The following is a 13,278-nucleotide window of genomic DNA, read 5'->3' on the forward strand; positions in this document are numbered from 1 at the left end:
GTTTTTTAGTTGGACAATTACATTGTCTAAGAGTAATGATGATTTTGTACCCCCTTTCCAGTAGTTATGTCTTTTAGTTATGTTTCTTACAATACATTGGCAATTTCTTCCACCACAAGACTAAATAATTGTTGTGATAGCAGACATCTCTATTTTATTCCTGACTTGAATGGATATGTCCCTAGTGTTCACCAGTAAGAATGATGTTGGTGTTTGAAGTTTGTATTCATTATCATATTAATAAAATATTCGTCTGTTCCCTACTTTTTAAAAGTCAAATGTAATGTTGATTTTTATAAAATGTGGATTTAGCATCTACAAAGATAATAGTACAGTGACTTAAGACAGTCTTTCACTTATTGCTATGATATATTATAATAGGAGATTTCTTAATACCATCTCTTTCTTATATTCTCCCATGTAGTACTATCTGGTCAAGGCATGTTACTACTAATTTTCTTCCTCTTTTTAATGTTCCACTGATTCCTCTTTTCAATGTTCCACCAAATTCTTCTTTTATTTAGGATTCTTGTATTTACATTGTTAAGAAGGATCAATCTGTGGTTTTCTTTCTCTCATGTAGTTACTATCTTGGTCAGTTTTTGATATCAGAATTATGCTATTCCTTTAAAATAAAGAGGAAAATGTATCCTCTTTCTATGTTCTTGAACAGAAATTTTTCAAGGTCTCACCCAAAAAATCACCCAAGTCCAGAGTCTTTGTTGAGGTAATAATTTAAAATCCTCTCATTTTTCTCACCTTGATTATTCGTCTATTCAGGGTTTCCATCTTTTTTGAGAAAAATTTGTAAATTTGTATTTTTCTAGAAACTTGTCAATTTTAATATTTTCAAACTTATTACCAAAATTGTGTACCATGTTCTCATTACATATATATAGGTGTTGTTATATCCGTTTTCTCATTCCCACTTTTATGTATTTATGTGTTGATTTTGTTTCTGAATGTATCTGTCTCTCACTGCAGATCCTGATCATCACCAGGTAAGATTCATATTCAGATTTTTTTCCTATAAAGGCTTATTAGATTCTGTCCCATCCCTCAAGTTATTGTCTGGTAACTGGTTTATTCATCCAATAAAGGCAGTGAGAGGGAATGAAAGATAAAGACCATCGAAGTGGGATACAGAGCTCTTGGACTTACTCCTGTCACCAACTAGCTACAAGGCCTTATTTCCAGACCTAAGTTTCTCCAAATAAGGTGGTTAGATTTCAATATTTCCAGAGTCCCATTCACCTTGAACATTCTATGATTTCCTATTATCCAGTTATCTAAACAAAACATTTATAGTTGAGACTAGATTAATATGTTCTTCTGCCTACCTAATGCTTTCATTTTATTGTTGGTACAATTTGTTTATCACCTTAATATTTGAAAATGATGAGTTAATATTCTTTTGCTCAATAAAAATGTTTTAAATTAACATGCATTGGGAATTTTGGAATATGGTTGTGGGAAAACAATACTAATCTTAGAGATTCTGAAGGCCACACATAACGGTTTTGAAAATCTGCTTTGACAGCTGACTCATGCCCCTTTCATCAACACAGTTTTTCATCCTAGAAGTTTCCAGAGGGGGATATAATGCTTTCATTTTAACAACTATCTTCAGGACTTCAACCCAAAGTAGTGAAGAGCTTGAAACTTCCTAACGTTGCTAACATGATTTAGCAAAAGAGTTCTTTACAAAAGTCATTGGGTCCTTCAGAGTCAAAACCAAATCTACTTTGTTTTACTATCCTAACAAAGTATCCAATAAAAGCTAGAATTGTTGTAGGGAAGACTAAAGTAATAGCAAGAAACGGAAATCATCAAATTGCCAAGCAAAGCAAGAGGATGATAACACTATCAAGTGATGACACAATTCTGGCCTGACATACCTATTCAATGCCATAGTTATAATTTCTGCCAAAGGTGACCCTGAATTTCTTAGTTCTGTTCTTAAACCCTTGTATTAGACAACAGCATTATTTTAAGTTAACATTTGAAATAACTCTAGCAGGATACCGCCTTCTTCTACAAACAATGGCCCCTTCTTCTGGGAAATGCCCCACTCCCCAGCTCTGCTCCATATGTGTGGTTCCTGGGTTGAACTATCTCCATAGCAGCAGTTCACTGGTTGGCCCAGAAAGGAACACATGACCACATGACCAAAGGTAAACCAATACGCTTCCTCCCTGGATATCTGGACTTGGGACCATGAGAGTAAGAGAAGTTTCCCCAGAAGTGCTGAATATGCAAGGAGTAAAGTGTGAGAGCCACCGGAGGGCAGGACTTCTGCCACGTGGAGTAGGCTATTTTGTGGCAAGAGAGAAAAGGAGCCTATGTGTAGAGGGAACTCAGGCATGGAAGCAGCTGGGCAAAAACCCACAGAGGAGTAGCTCTGAGAGAGATTTGCACACTCAAGGCTGTGAGACAGGTACTACTCTTAGACCACATCAGGCATTGGCATGCTGCAGTAAATACCAGAGCAAAAAAACTCCTCTAAAGATGGTTGATGAGACTTAAATACGATCAATTGCCATCAGAACCTGGAAACTTGTTGCATTGGGTATTGTGCCAGTTTGGATATATTATGTCCCCCCAAAAGCCATATTTTTTAATAGGGTGTGACTTCTTAATTGTTTTCATGGAGATGTGACTCACCCACCTGTAAGTAATACCTTTAATTAGATTATTTCCATGGAGGTGTTACCCCGCTCATTCAGTGTGGGTCTTAATTAAATCACTGGAGCCCTATAAGAGCTCAGACAGAAGAAGCTCAGTGCTGCAGCTGAGAGAAACATTTTGGAGATGGCCATTAAAAGTAGACTTTTGCTAGCCCAGAGTTTGCCTGGGAGAAACTAAGAGAACACCCCCAGATGCTTATAGAGAAACATCCTGGGAGAAAGCCATTTTGAAACCAGAACCCCAGAGCAGATACCAGCCATGTGACTTCCCAGATGACAGAGGTTTTCTGGATGACATCACCCATTCTTCAGTGAAGGTACCCTATTGTTGATGCCTTTGTTTGGACACTTTTATGGCTTTAGGACTGTATCTTTGTAACCAAATAACCCCCCTTTATAAAAGCCAATCTATTTCTGGTATTTTGTATAACAGCAGCATTAGCAAACCAGAAGAGGTATCAACATTCAGATAGAAGAAAATGACCATTTCAATACGGATCAATATATCACAGCATGATGGCAATAAACAGAGCAAAGTCAAGATGAGAAAAGAGGAAGTGAACATAGACCATACTAACAAAAGCTTATGCTTTACAGTAACTTCTTAATGCACAGGGATCTGTGGCTAATACTTGGACATGATTAATCACTTTTAGGCCATGTTCATAATAACTATATAATAAACTCAATTTAAGTTTTATTTCATAGAGTATGTTTAGAGATTCATAACCCAATCAATTTTATAATTTTTACAGAGACCTGAATGAATTAATCCTTCAATGTGTAGTTATAGAGATCTGAACTTGGCAGACCTCAAATGACAATACCAGCAACATTCAGATTTTCTGTGTATGCAGAGTGGATAAACAGCCCTCCTTATGGGATGGCTGAATTCTATCACAATCTGCTCTGCATCATGTAAATCCCCATACATCAGTCCCACTGACTCAGTCACTGCTCCCACAACTTATGTGTTTATAACTTTTGATCCTGCCTCCCTTCCCCAGAAAAACTTTCCTTCTATATCCCACTTTCTCACCTGGTACATTCTTATCCTGCTCAAAATTTCACTATGATGCTTTCTGAGTAACTCCGAATCCTATAATCAAGCCCAAACTATAAATTCTAATGCAACAGTTGTCACACTGTCTTCAATTACATTTTTATATGTCTGTCTTTCCCAGTTATGTTGTATTGATCTTTGTACTCCCTGAATCTAGTACACTGCCATCCTAACTAGTTACTGAATGAAAACAAGAATGAACGAGTTGCTAATTACTATGCATTAAAATAATGGCTATAGTTATTCGATTTGTGACAAAATACAAAATTATTCAATTTGTGACAAAATACAAAATTACAACTTTGTTGTAATTTTATAAACATTGCAGTAAAATTTGATGCTGTATTTTCATCCTTGAAAGTCTACTATCCATGCAGTATGGAAATCTGCCTACATCTTAAAAAAAAATACAGCAGTATATGATAGATGAGTATATTACTCCCTGCAAAAAGATATTTATATCATAATTCACTCTAGGAGATCTGAAAGGGAGGAATAAGGAAGAAGTTTAATGCTGTTCTTCCTAACTGAATTTTATGGATCTATTTCTAAGAATCAGTTATGAAATTACAAAAGGCATATTTGTAATAAAAAACATGGAAGTTTTGCAGTTTCAAAAATTGTTGATCATACCCAGCTTCAATTTCTTGGCCAATGCATCAATTTGAATGGTAGGATCAGATCCCATGGAAAGGAAACATATCAGAGGCGTTCGTGTATCACTTTCTTCCCAAGTTTTCTCCAGATTTAAGATAACTGGTTCTGTGTACTTCTCCTCCAAAGAATCTGCAATATACTTTCTTGCTTGAAAAACAGTACGATCTGGGCACCAAGATCTAGAAATGAATACAATTCAGAGGAAATAAATTCCATGTCTTCATTTTTTATTCTTTTTAGTTCTAAGCAAATAAAGAATATATATTTAATTTGCAAAAAAGACAAGAAGCTAACGCTCCCTCACGCAGACCTGTGTAAGAGGGATGTCAAAGTGTTCCATCCCTAGATGAGTGCAAATTTAATCATGTGGTATTGGTGATAGGTGGTTGGCAGGGAATAGGGCTAAGTCAGTAAGTACAGGATCTTCTGCTGATCTGGAAGGGAACTTAGAAGTCAGGTGACCCAAGTATCTCATTTTCAGAAGAATCAACTACTGTCAAATTTTAATTAATTATTTTTAAAAATCAGTGTTTATCCCTAATAACTGAAGCTACCAGTTTTAGGTAAGCAATTCCTCATTCAAAGTAATCACAATATACAGGAGTATGTTCATTCTTGGAAAAATATTTGAGTGCCTAGTATGCACCAGGCCCTGCTCTAGTTCTGGGGATTAAGCTGAGAACCAAGGGAAAGTGTCCTATGCCAGCTCCAATACACAATGAGGCCAACCTGATACACACCCTGAGGCTCTGAAGTGTTGAGGGGGAGAATCAATGTGTCAAAGGTGTCAAAAGTTGATCAGCAAGCATTATGTAACACCATTTGTGTACCGTACATTATGGTAGGTTCCACACACACAGACACATTAAATAAATGCCATGTGACATTTGATACTTTAGATCATAGGCAAGCATACAGATTTTTATTTGCTAGTAGAGTACACTATCAACTGACACAGATCCAATTTTAAAATGATGGAAAAAGATAGTCACATCTATTTCAGTAAAAACAAGCAGACTTTTCATACTTTGTAGATCATGAAGTCAACATTGTTGACTGCTCTGGCCATTCACAAATGGTGACAATATCCAGAAAATAGTTTCTTCCAAGGTGTGCAAGCTCAGGTACATAACATTAAGAAAGACATACACTGCTAAAAAATAACCCTAAATCTTTTTGTGATTCTTTGGGTGGTCTCATCTTCCCACAACACCATGCTTCCACCTTGCCCACCAATCTCTCTCTCTCTCTCTCTGTCTGGCACACACATACACACATTTCAACTGATCTTTCAGTATAGAAGACTTCCTTGAGCTACTGAGATTGAGAAAACGTGAAAAGTGAGAAGGGAGAGGAATGCTCTTCTTTAACATTAATTTCAAACTTTTGCTTCCATTTTCATAGGCAAAACATTATTTATATATTTCAATAGCACAATAGCTTTGTTTTTTCTCAAATGAAATTCAATTTTAGCTTATAAGCTAATAGTCTTGTAACTTTATAAGGTCTACTTTTTTTCAAAAGAAGTAAATTCAACAATAAATGATTCACTCAACAATAAATGTTTAACAAAGTGAATAAAAACAAATTTTTCACTCTTATTTTTTGCTAAAAGCACTATTATTAATACATTGTCAAAATATACCATTCCCTGCCACCATCACCATTTCATTTTGCTTGTCAAGGAATGAAGAATTACCATTCAAAACCGCAATTTAGATCCTTTAACTATAAGGATGTAGTAGAATAAATTCACAGGGGTAAGATCTATAATTGACAGATATGATCAGTGATGCTTCCAGGTCTGATATCTATTTTCACCTGATAAGTAGAAGTTTGTGGCAGGTATCTAGTGAATCATTATATCCATCAGGGATAATTTCGTCCTCTGGAGCATCTTTATCAAACCAGCTTTTCCACCCCTTCTCATTACGAGATATCTAGAACAAGGAAGTGGTTGGAATATATGCGATTAGAACATATATTGAACATATACTGAACATTGTAGAGGATTCTGATTAACCTTAGTTATTCTTTTCAAAGCAATAATTTTTCAAGGCTAATAATACAGTTTAAATTTTTCTTCAAAATCAATGATTCAAAATATACCATATTTTGGATATTACTATTTACTTTCACTTTTCCATTGGTTTTCCATATTATTCATTAAAATGGTTGGGCAGGAAAAATAACATACACCAAAGTTTCTCAATCTTGGCATTATTGACATCTTGAGCCAGATAATTCTTAGTCTTGGGGGGCATCCCATGCATCACAGGATTCTTAGCAATACCCCTTGGCCTCTACCCCCTAGATGCCAGTAGCATCTAGGTGTACCCTCAATTTATGATAACAAAAAATGTCTCCAGACATTGCCAAATGTCCTCTGGGACAGGAGAGGAGGCAAAATCTCCTTTGGTTGAGAACCACTGGCATAGCCATCCTGACAACCAAAACTAAATGTTGACCTCTACTTAAAATAGTGACTTATGACAAAATCAAAACTTTTATTTTCCTAGCTGTCTAGACATCTTAAACTTAAGAAAGGAAGAAGTCTAGTGTTGGTAAGCACTTTCTAAAAAGCCATGGTAAGCACTAATAGCAAATAGCAAATAGCAAATCTTACATACCACATACTGGGTGCTAGAACTAAGGATTGCATTTTTATCTCTGTTATCCTCAATTTTTACAGATGAGGAAACTGTGGCATAGAAAGGTTAAATGACTACCCAAATTCACACATTACATGAACAATTCATCATGTAAAATATAGAACAGGGTTCTAAGGCTAGGATATAGAGTTATATTAATAACAAAATTAATAACAAAAGGGTTATTCTATAATCCAGATGCCCAATTTTGTCCCTGGGGCACTGCAAGATGGAGGGGATTTCTGAAATGTTTCACAACTGGCTCTTCCTGGTTGGCTGCCCCCAAAGAATCATTCTGCATGCCACCTTCCCTTGGAGGGTCCAGGTGCTGCTCCTATACTGATGCACTGCTACCCACAGCCCCCCATGCAGGCCTCCTCCATGCCAGAGGCCGGAGAAGAGACCTAAGAAGCAAGAGGGGATTACTCTTTAGCCTACTGGTCTTCTATCTACTAATTCTGACTCTACCACAATAGAGCTTATGGGGCAAGCTGCATATGTGATGGGCAATGGGATGACGTACAGCCCCTTGAAGCTGACCTCTGTTTCTCACTCCCTTTCCTAGCCTTTGTGTCTTAGCACAAACCACTTCCATGTGTTTAACAGTTTAGCCTCTGATGCCAAGGCCACAGCAGTTGTCACTTGAGGTTATTCTTGTTTCAATTCCTGACACCCATTCAGCTGGGAAATAGATCTTCTTCTGCTTCCTCCCCTCCCTCCCAGACAGGTCAGACTGATCAAGTGTCACCTGATGGCAGGACCCCACTGAACTTCTGTGACCTTCATGAGAAATGTCCCTCCCCTCATATCTGGCCTATCTGATGGTGGAAGAAGTGATGAAGAGAAATATTCGTGATGCCAGGGAAAGAGCATGTAGTCAAATGACAGCTTTGCCACTTGTTGGCCATTTGGCTTTTGGGCAGAAGATTCTTTGAGTCTCAGTTTTCCTGTCTATAAAAAGGGGACAAAAATACTTCCCTTGCCAGGTTATTATTGTTGCAAGGGACCTATCCCATAGTAAGCAATAGAAGCCATCAGATTCTAAACTACAGATACTTCAAATCTAATTGACAGAGAAAAGCAATAACCCATATCCTTATATCAATACAACTCATCAGCAGAGGGCATGGGTGTAGAGTGCTTTTTCCAAAGGTGGTTGAAGATTTACCTTGCCCAGTCTCCAGTCAGACCCAGAACAAGAGCACTTTTTTTTTTAAATCAAAAGTATTTGTCTGGACTTGGGGAACCTGTCTATGGTTATGCTACAAAACAAAGCTTACTGTCTACCCCCAGATGGAAGCCAGGAACTTCTTACAATTGACACCAAACCACAGCTGGATCAGTAAAGATCTATATAACACACATCTAGTGTAGTACATTCTGGGGGAAGATCAGTGATTATAGTATGAGGCTTCTGACAACTTGTGATCTATCCACTGCCCCATTTATTAGTCACCAGCGACAATAGAAAACAGACAATTAGCAGGTTTTACACGAGGAAACACAGACACTCCACTAGTGACAGGTAGTTGTAAACAATATAGACCCCAGTAATAAACAACCATCTTTATTCTGAGTTGTATAATTGTTTTCCAATGATAATTGAATCAACAACTAACCTACAATAACCAATTTACATTTTCAAATAAGAAAAAAGCATCAACAGGTAAATTGGTGCTATTTTTTCACTATTAAAATATTGATTTAAAATATTGATTAAAATTTTTATTTGTCCCAATCTCAAATTTGCATAAATAACAATCATAGGCAGAAGCAAACGTGTAAGAACATCAATATGCTACAATAAAAGGCTCCACCTACTGGTTACTAGTTCTGATTCTGACAGCAACTCAAGTAGGCATATAAAAATGACCCATGCCCACCACACAGAAGGAAAAGGCATGCACCTGTACCTATTAAAAGGTTACTTCTGAGGCCAAGTAACTTGCTCAAGGACACAGCTGGTAAGCAGCAGAGCCTGGGTTTTGTCAAATTTAGACAATCTGATTTCACAGCTTACACTCAGCCATTTTACCCACTCCTCCGAGGAAAAAAATGTCAAACAATATAAGGTCATTACACATCAAGAAGACAGAAAATTCCTAGACCAAAGATGGGGTGATATTTGGAAAGATTTGGATGGAAGTAAGTAAAGTTTGTGTATTTTTTTTGAAGTCTTTTATAAAGGATGGCCATGTGTAAGCATTAAGACCTTACATGGAAATACCAAGTGAGCTTGTTTCCTTTGATGTTATATCAATACATTTGTTTTCTTAATTGGAAATAAAAAAGGTTACCTCTGAGGTCCACCTGTCTAAGATTGGTGAAGGATTGCTTGCCAGAGGTGCCCAGTTATAATGGCCCATGTCTATTTGGGTTTGCAAATACTTTTAATCAGTCCTTTATTACCTGATTCATAATTTCTGCAAATTGTGGAAGTTTACTCAACTCCACAAGATTCAGCCAGGTCATATCGAGGATCCAGCGGAAAGGCTTGGGAGGGCAGGCTTTCAGATCCAGAGCTGCTCCCCCTGGGGAAAAGCGTCAGACAGCGTGAGTCAGGTCAGCTTGTACTTTGCTTTCAGAAATTTATTTTCCAAATAATAAAAACAAGATAACCATGTTACAGAAAATGTGGCAATAGTTTTGGTATATTTCCTTCAAGTCTTCATGTTTTATTTATTAATTTATACCATCTTAAAAACAGCAGATAAAAATTCCTCATCAGTTTTTCCTGTGAAGAATTTTTCTCAGATGGTTCTACTTGCTTGCCTTTTTATTTTATTTTTTTTTAGCTATCTGAAACTTAAAATTTTTATATCAATGAATAGGTTTGTCTTTTCATGTGTGATTAAAAAAATCACTTCTTAAATTAGTCATCACTCCTCCAAAGTCTGATACTCAATTCTATTTGTTACCAGGATGGATGGAGATAGATGAGAGAGAGAGAGAGATGAGAGAGAGAGAGAGAGAGGGATGACAGATAGCATCAAATCTTATTTTGAAGCAAATCGAAAGTCAAATGAGCATGCCCAATGTGGCCAGTTTCCAGCAAAATATGTGATTATAGTTACAATTTTGAATTTTCTCTATAGGATGTGTTTTGTAATGTTTTATAACAATAATTCCAGCTCCACAGCTATTTAACTCAGATGTATGCAGAACAGTGATTCTTGACATCTTAAATCCTATAATCCTCCTTAAGAACTCAACAAATTCCTCCACTTTACATACTAACCCTTGGGCAAAAAGGGTCAGGGATGAAGACTGTGAGAGGACTACCACTTAGGTCTAGCATCTTCCTGCGAACGTGCCTGAGCTGAAGTCTTCCGTTCAGTAAACCCCTTTTTTTTCTACCACAGAAGACTTGGAATCGGCAGTTCTGAGTGCCAGGACACCCTTAGAACCTACAAACCTTCCTCTCACTGCTCCCTGCCCCTTGCAACCTGGTGAAACAGAGCCTTACTCTAGCACCATTACCACTGATACTAGCAGTTACTCGCAGGAGAAGCAAACACTAGAGAGTCATTTTATTATTAGAGAAGTTGTAGGTTTACAGAAAAATCATATATAAAACATAGAGTTCCATATATCACTCTCTCACTAACACCTTGCATTGGTGTGGTACATTTGTTAGAATTCATGAAAGAACATTTTTACAAATGTACTATTAAACTATAGTCCATCATTGACCATAGGGTTCAAGGCACCTGCAGTCTTAACAGATTTCCAAAGAAATGTTTTCATGTGACCATAAGTCTCAGAGACTTCAGGAGACGGCATCTAAGCTACCTCAGTGTTTCCAAACATAATGTACACCTAAGCCAGCCCAGAACAATCACAGCCCATACTGTTTCCCAAAATATCCTTGCTCTGCCACTTATGCCAAGTAAACTTGGACAAGGAGCTCAAACGCTATGTTTCCTCATCTGTCAAATGGGTGAAATAATAAAACCCACCAGACTTGTTGCTGCGAAGATTAAATAAATTAATGTACGTAGAAAGCTTAGAACACTCCTGGCCCACAGTAGGAGTTAAATGAGTATTAGCTCTTATTTTGATATTAACCCTCCCTCCCTCTGCTTTGGAAGGCCAAGGTCCAGTCCAATCTGGAAGGCAAGAGTGGACCCCTGAAGTGTCCTTTTGTCCATATTCTATGACAAGTGAAAGATAATATCTTTCTAAAATAACCAGGCAGAGAAAACAGGTACATAGTTACTCTATAATGCAGGCTCTCCCCTGGTATACTTTTCATTTTTCAACATGTTTTGACATCTAGGTTGATCATAAAGTCAAAGGCACCTTACACATATTACAAAAAAGAAGCAGTGATTGATACAAAGGTCTGTCACTCTTGGGAAATCAAACATTTCTGCCATGATAAATGTTTCTTTCTTCCTTTCCCCCTAAGTATTGAGTTCAAAATGATAAAAAGTATCTATGATCTAAGGGTCAGTTTTGTGAAATTTGTAAAAAAACAATTAAAGTCATACCATCTTTTGAAAAATAATTCAGTCAAAAGGTAAGCCAGTTCAAAACTAATACAAACTGTACAATAAACCAGTTTTGTTTTAAAAACTCTTTTACTGCTGAGCTGATTGTACTTGTCAACCAACCTATTCGAAATACAGATCCCAGATTAATCTTCCTAAAGTACTGCTCTATTTGTGCCACATCTGAGCTCATAAAACATTCAATAGCTCCCTATTGGCAACTAAATTAAATTCAAACTTCTCTCACTGCTCTCCTGGCCATGTATAATCTGGTTCACTTCTCTCCTGGCCCTATATAATCTGGTTCTCCCTGACTCTCCAGTTTTATGAAATGGGTTCACAAATGTATTCACACCACAGCATAGACACGCAGACTTCTTTATTTTTCTGTAACAAATCTAACCCTTCCCATGAATTCCCTCCCCACTGCACTGCCGTGTTTCTCAGTCTCCTCTGATTCACATACTCTCTTTCAAAGAACCCAGTTGGCTGTGTTTGCAGAGTGAGGAGTAATGAGGTGGGGGGAGTTATGTCTTGATGGGGAGGAAGCCTCAGATCTGCATGCTGCCCTCTAGCCTCCACTGTCTCAGTCACAGGCTCGGATCTTCGTACTCGGAGCTACAACAAATCCTGTCTGACCTACGGGGCAATGGACTGCTATCCAGAGCCCAAGCTCCTGGCCCTGGTCCTTTGTCTCCAGTTACAAAGTCCCACTGTCCTGAAGCTTCTTGGTTCGAATCCCAGGCGTCTGCTGTGCACCAGCCCTCATTTCCTTGTCCCCTCACTCCTGCTTGCTAAACCTCAGCCTCATCCACCTAGCTAGCCACTCCCCTCCATTGCTGCTGCAATGCTGCTTCTGTGTTGTGTTGGATGTGGCACTGAGCAGAAGGCAAGAGACTCTCCCTTTCTGGATGTTTCTCCAGCACTCTCCTCCTGAGGATCAGCCTTGGGAGACAGGGAAGAGGTGAGAATCTTTGCATCTGACCCCCTTGTTCTACTCCTGGCTCCCTTTTCCTCCCCACAATCCACTGAGAGCCCAGGGACCAGGTTTCCCACTTCTTTCTATGTCATATCTGCCCCCTTTCCTGGGGCCATACTGGCAGAGGGGATTCAGGAATAAAAGCCTGCTTATCAATAAGAAAAGATCTTAAAATATTATTCCCATCCCACTTATATTTCACAGGTAGAAGGCTTTCCCAAGTTGTGAGACTCATTTTGCTGCTGCCACCTGAATTCCCATGTTTCGATGTCCCCCCACTGCTCAGTGCCCCCAACACCAGAGAAGTGGCAACAAGTCCAGGTGAGAACTTAAAGGTGACTAAAATGAGACAAAGTAGCTTTCTAGATTAGGGAAATCCATGCTAACTTTATTTAAACATCACAGAGACTAAAATCCCAAGCCTCTGGACCCTCCTCTCTCTCAGGTGGTAATAGCTGTTCTTCTCTGGGCCCCTATCGCCTCTTGCACATGGAGGTACTGGGTTGCTCACGCTCCAGGGTCACATAGCTAGTCAGTGGAACAGCCTGATCTGTTTCCCTGGTCCCTAGTTCAGCGCACGCTTTACCATACCACACTGTTTACTCTTACAAATGCTTAAGACACCAACTTCCCCTGCATGTGTCATATTTCAATATCCTTTGAACTACAGGAAATAAAAACTGTGTTCATGAAGGTGATATAAGTAAGGAAGAAATTTCAGAGATTATGCTAAATCATTTACAAAGTT

The 13,278-nt window shown here is 38.2% G+C and overlaps 1 protein-coding gene across 2 annotated transcripts in view; it reads right to left on the bottom strand.

The window, feature by feature from the left end:
- The window catches only part of DNAH8 (dynein axonemal heavy chain 8), a 323,187-nt gene that overhangs the window by 70,004 nt on the left and 239,905 nt on the right, over positions 1-13,278 (bottom strand). For both annotated transcript variants that reach the window (XM_037842901.1, XM_037842900.1), the window contains 3 exons: positions 9,468-9,589; positions 6,229-6,347; positions 4,384-4,586 (listed from right to left, as the gene is read on the bottom strand). In XM_037842901.1, the coding sequence (XP_037698829.1) occupies positions 4,384-4,586; positions 6,229-6,347; positions 9,468-9,589 (444 nt within the window). The remainder of the gene's footprint in view (positions 1-4,383; positions 4,587-6,228; positions 6,348-9,467; positions 9,590-13,278) is intronic.

Source organism: Choloepus didactylus, chromosome 7 (genome assembly GCF_015220235.1).
Source record: "Choloepus didactylus isolate mChoDid1 chromosome 7, mChoDid1.pri, whole genome shotgun sequence".
Taxonomy (NCBI): domain Eukaryota; kingdom Metazoa; phylum Chordata; class Mammalia; order Pilosa; family Megalonychidae; genus Choloepus; species Choloepus didactylus.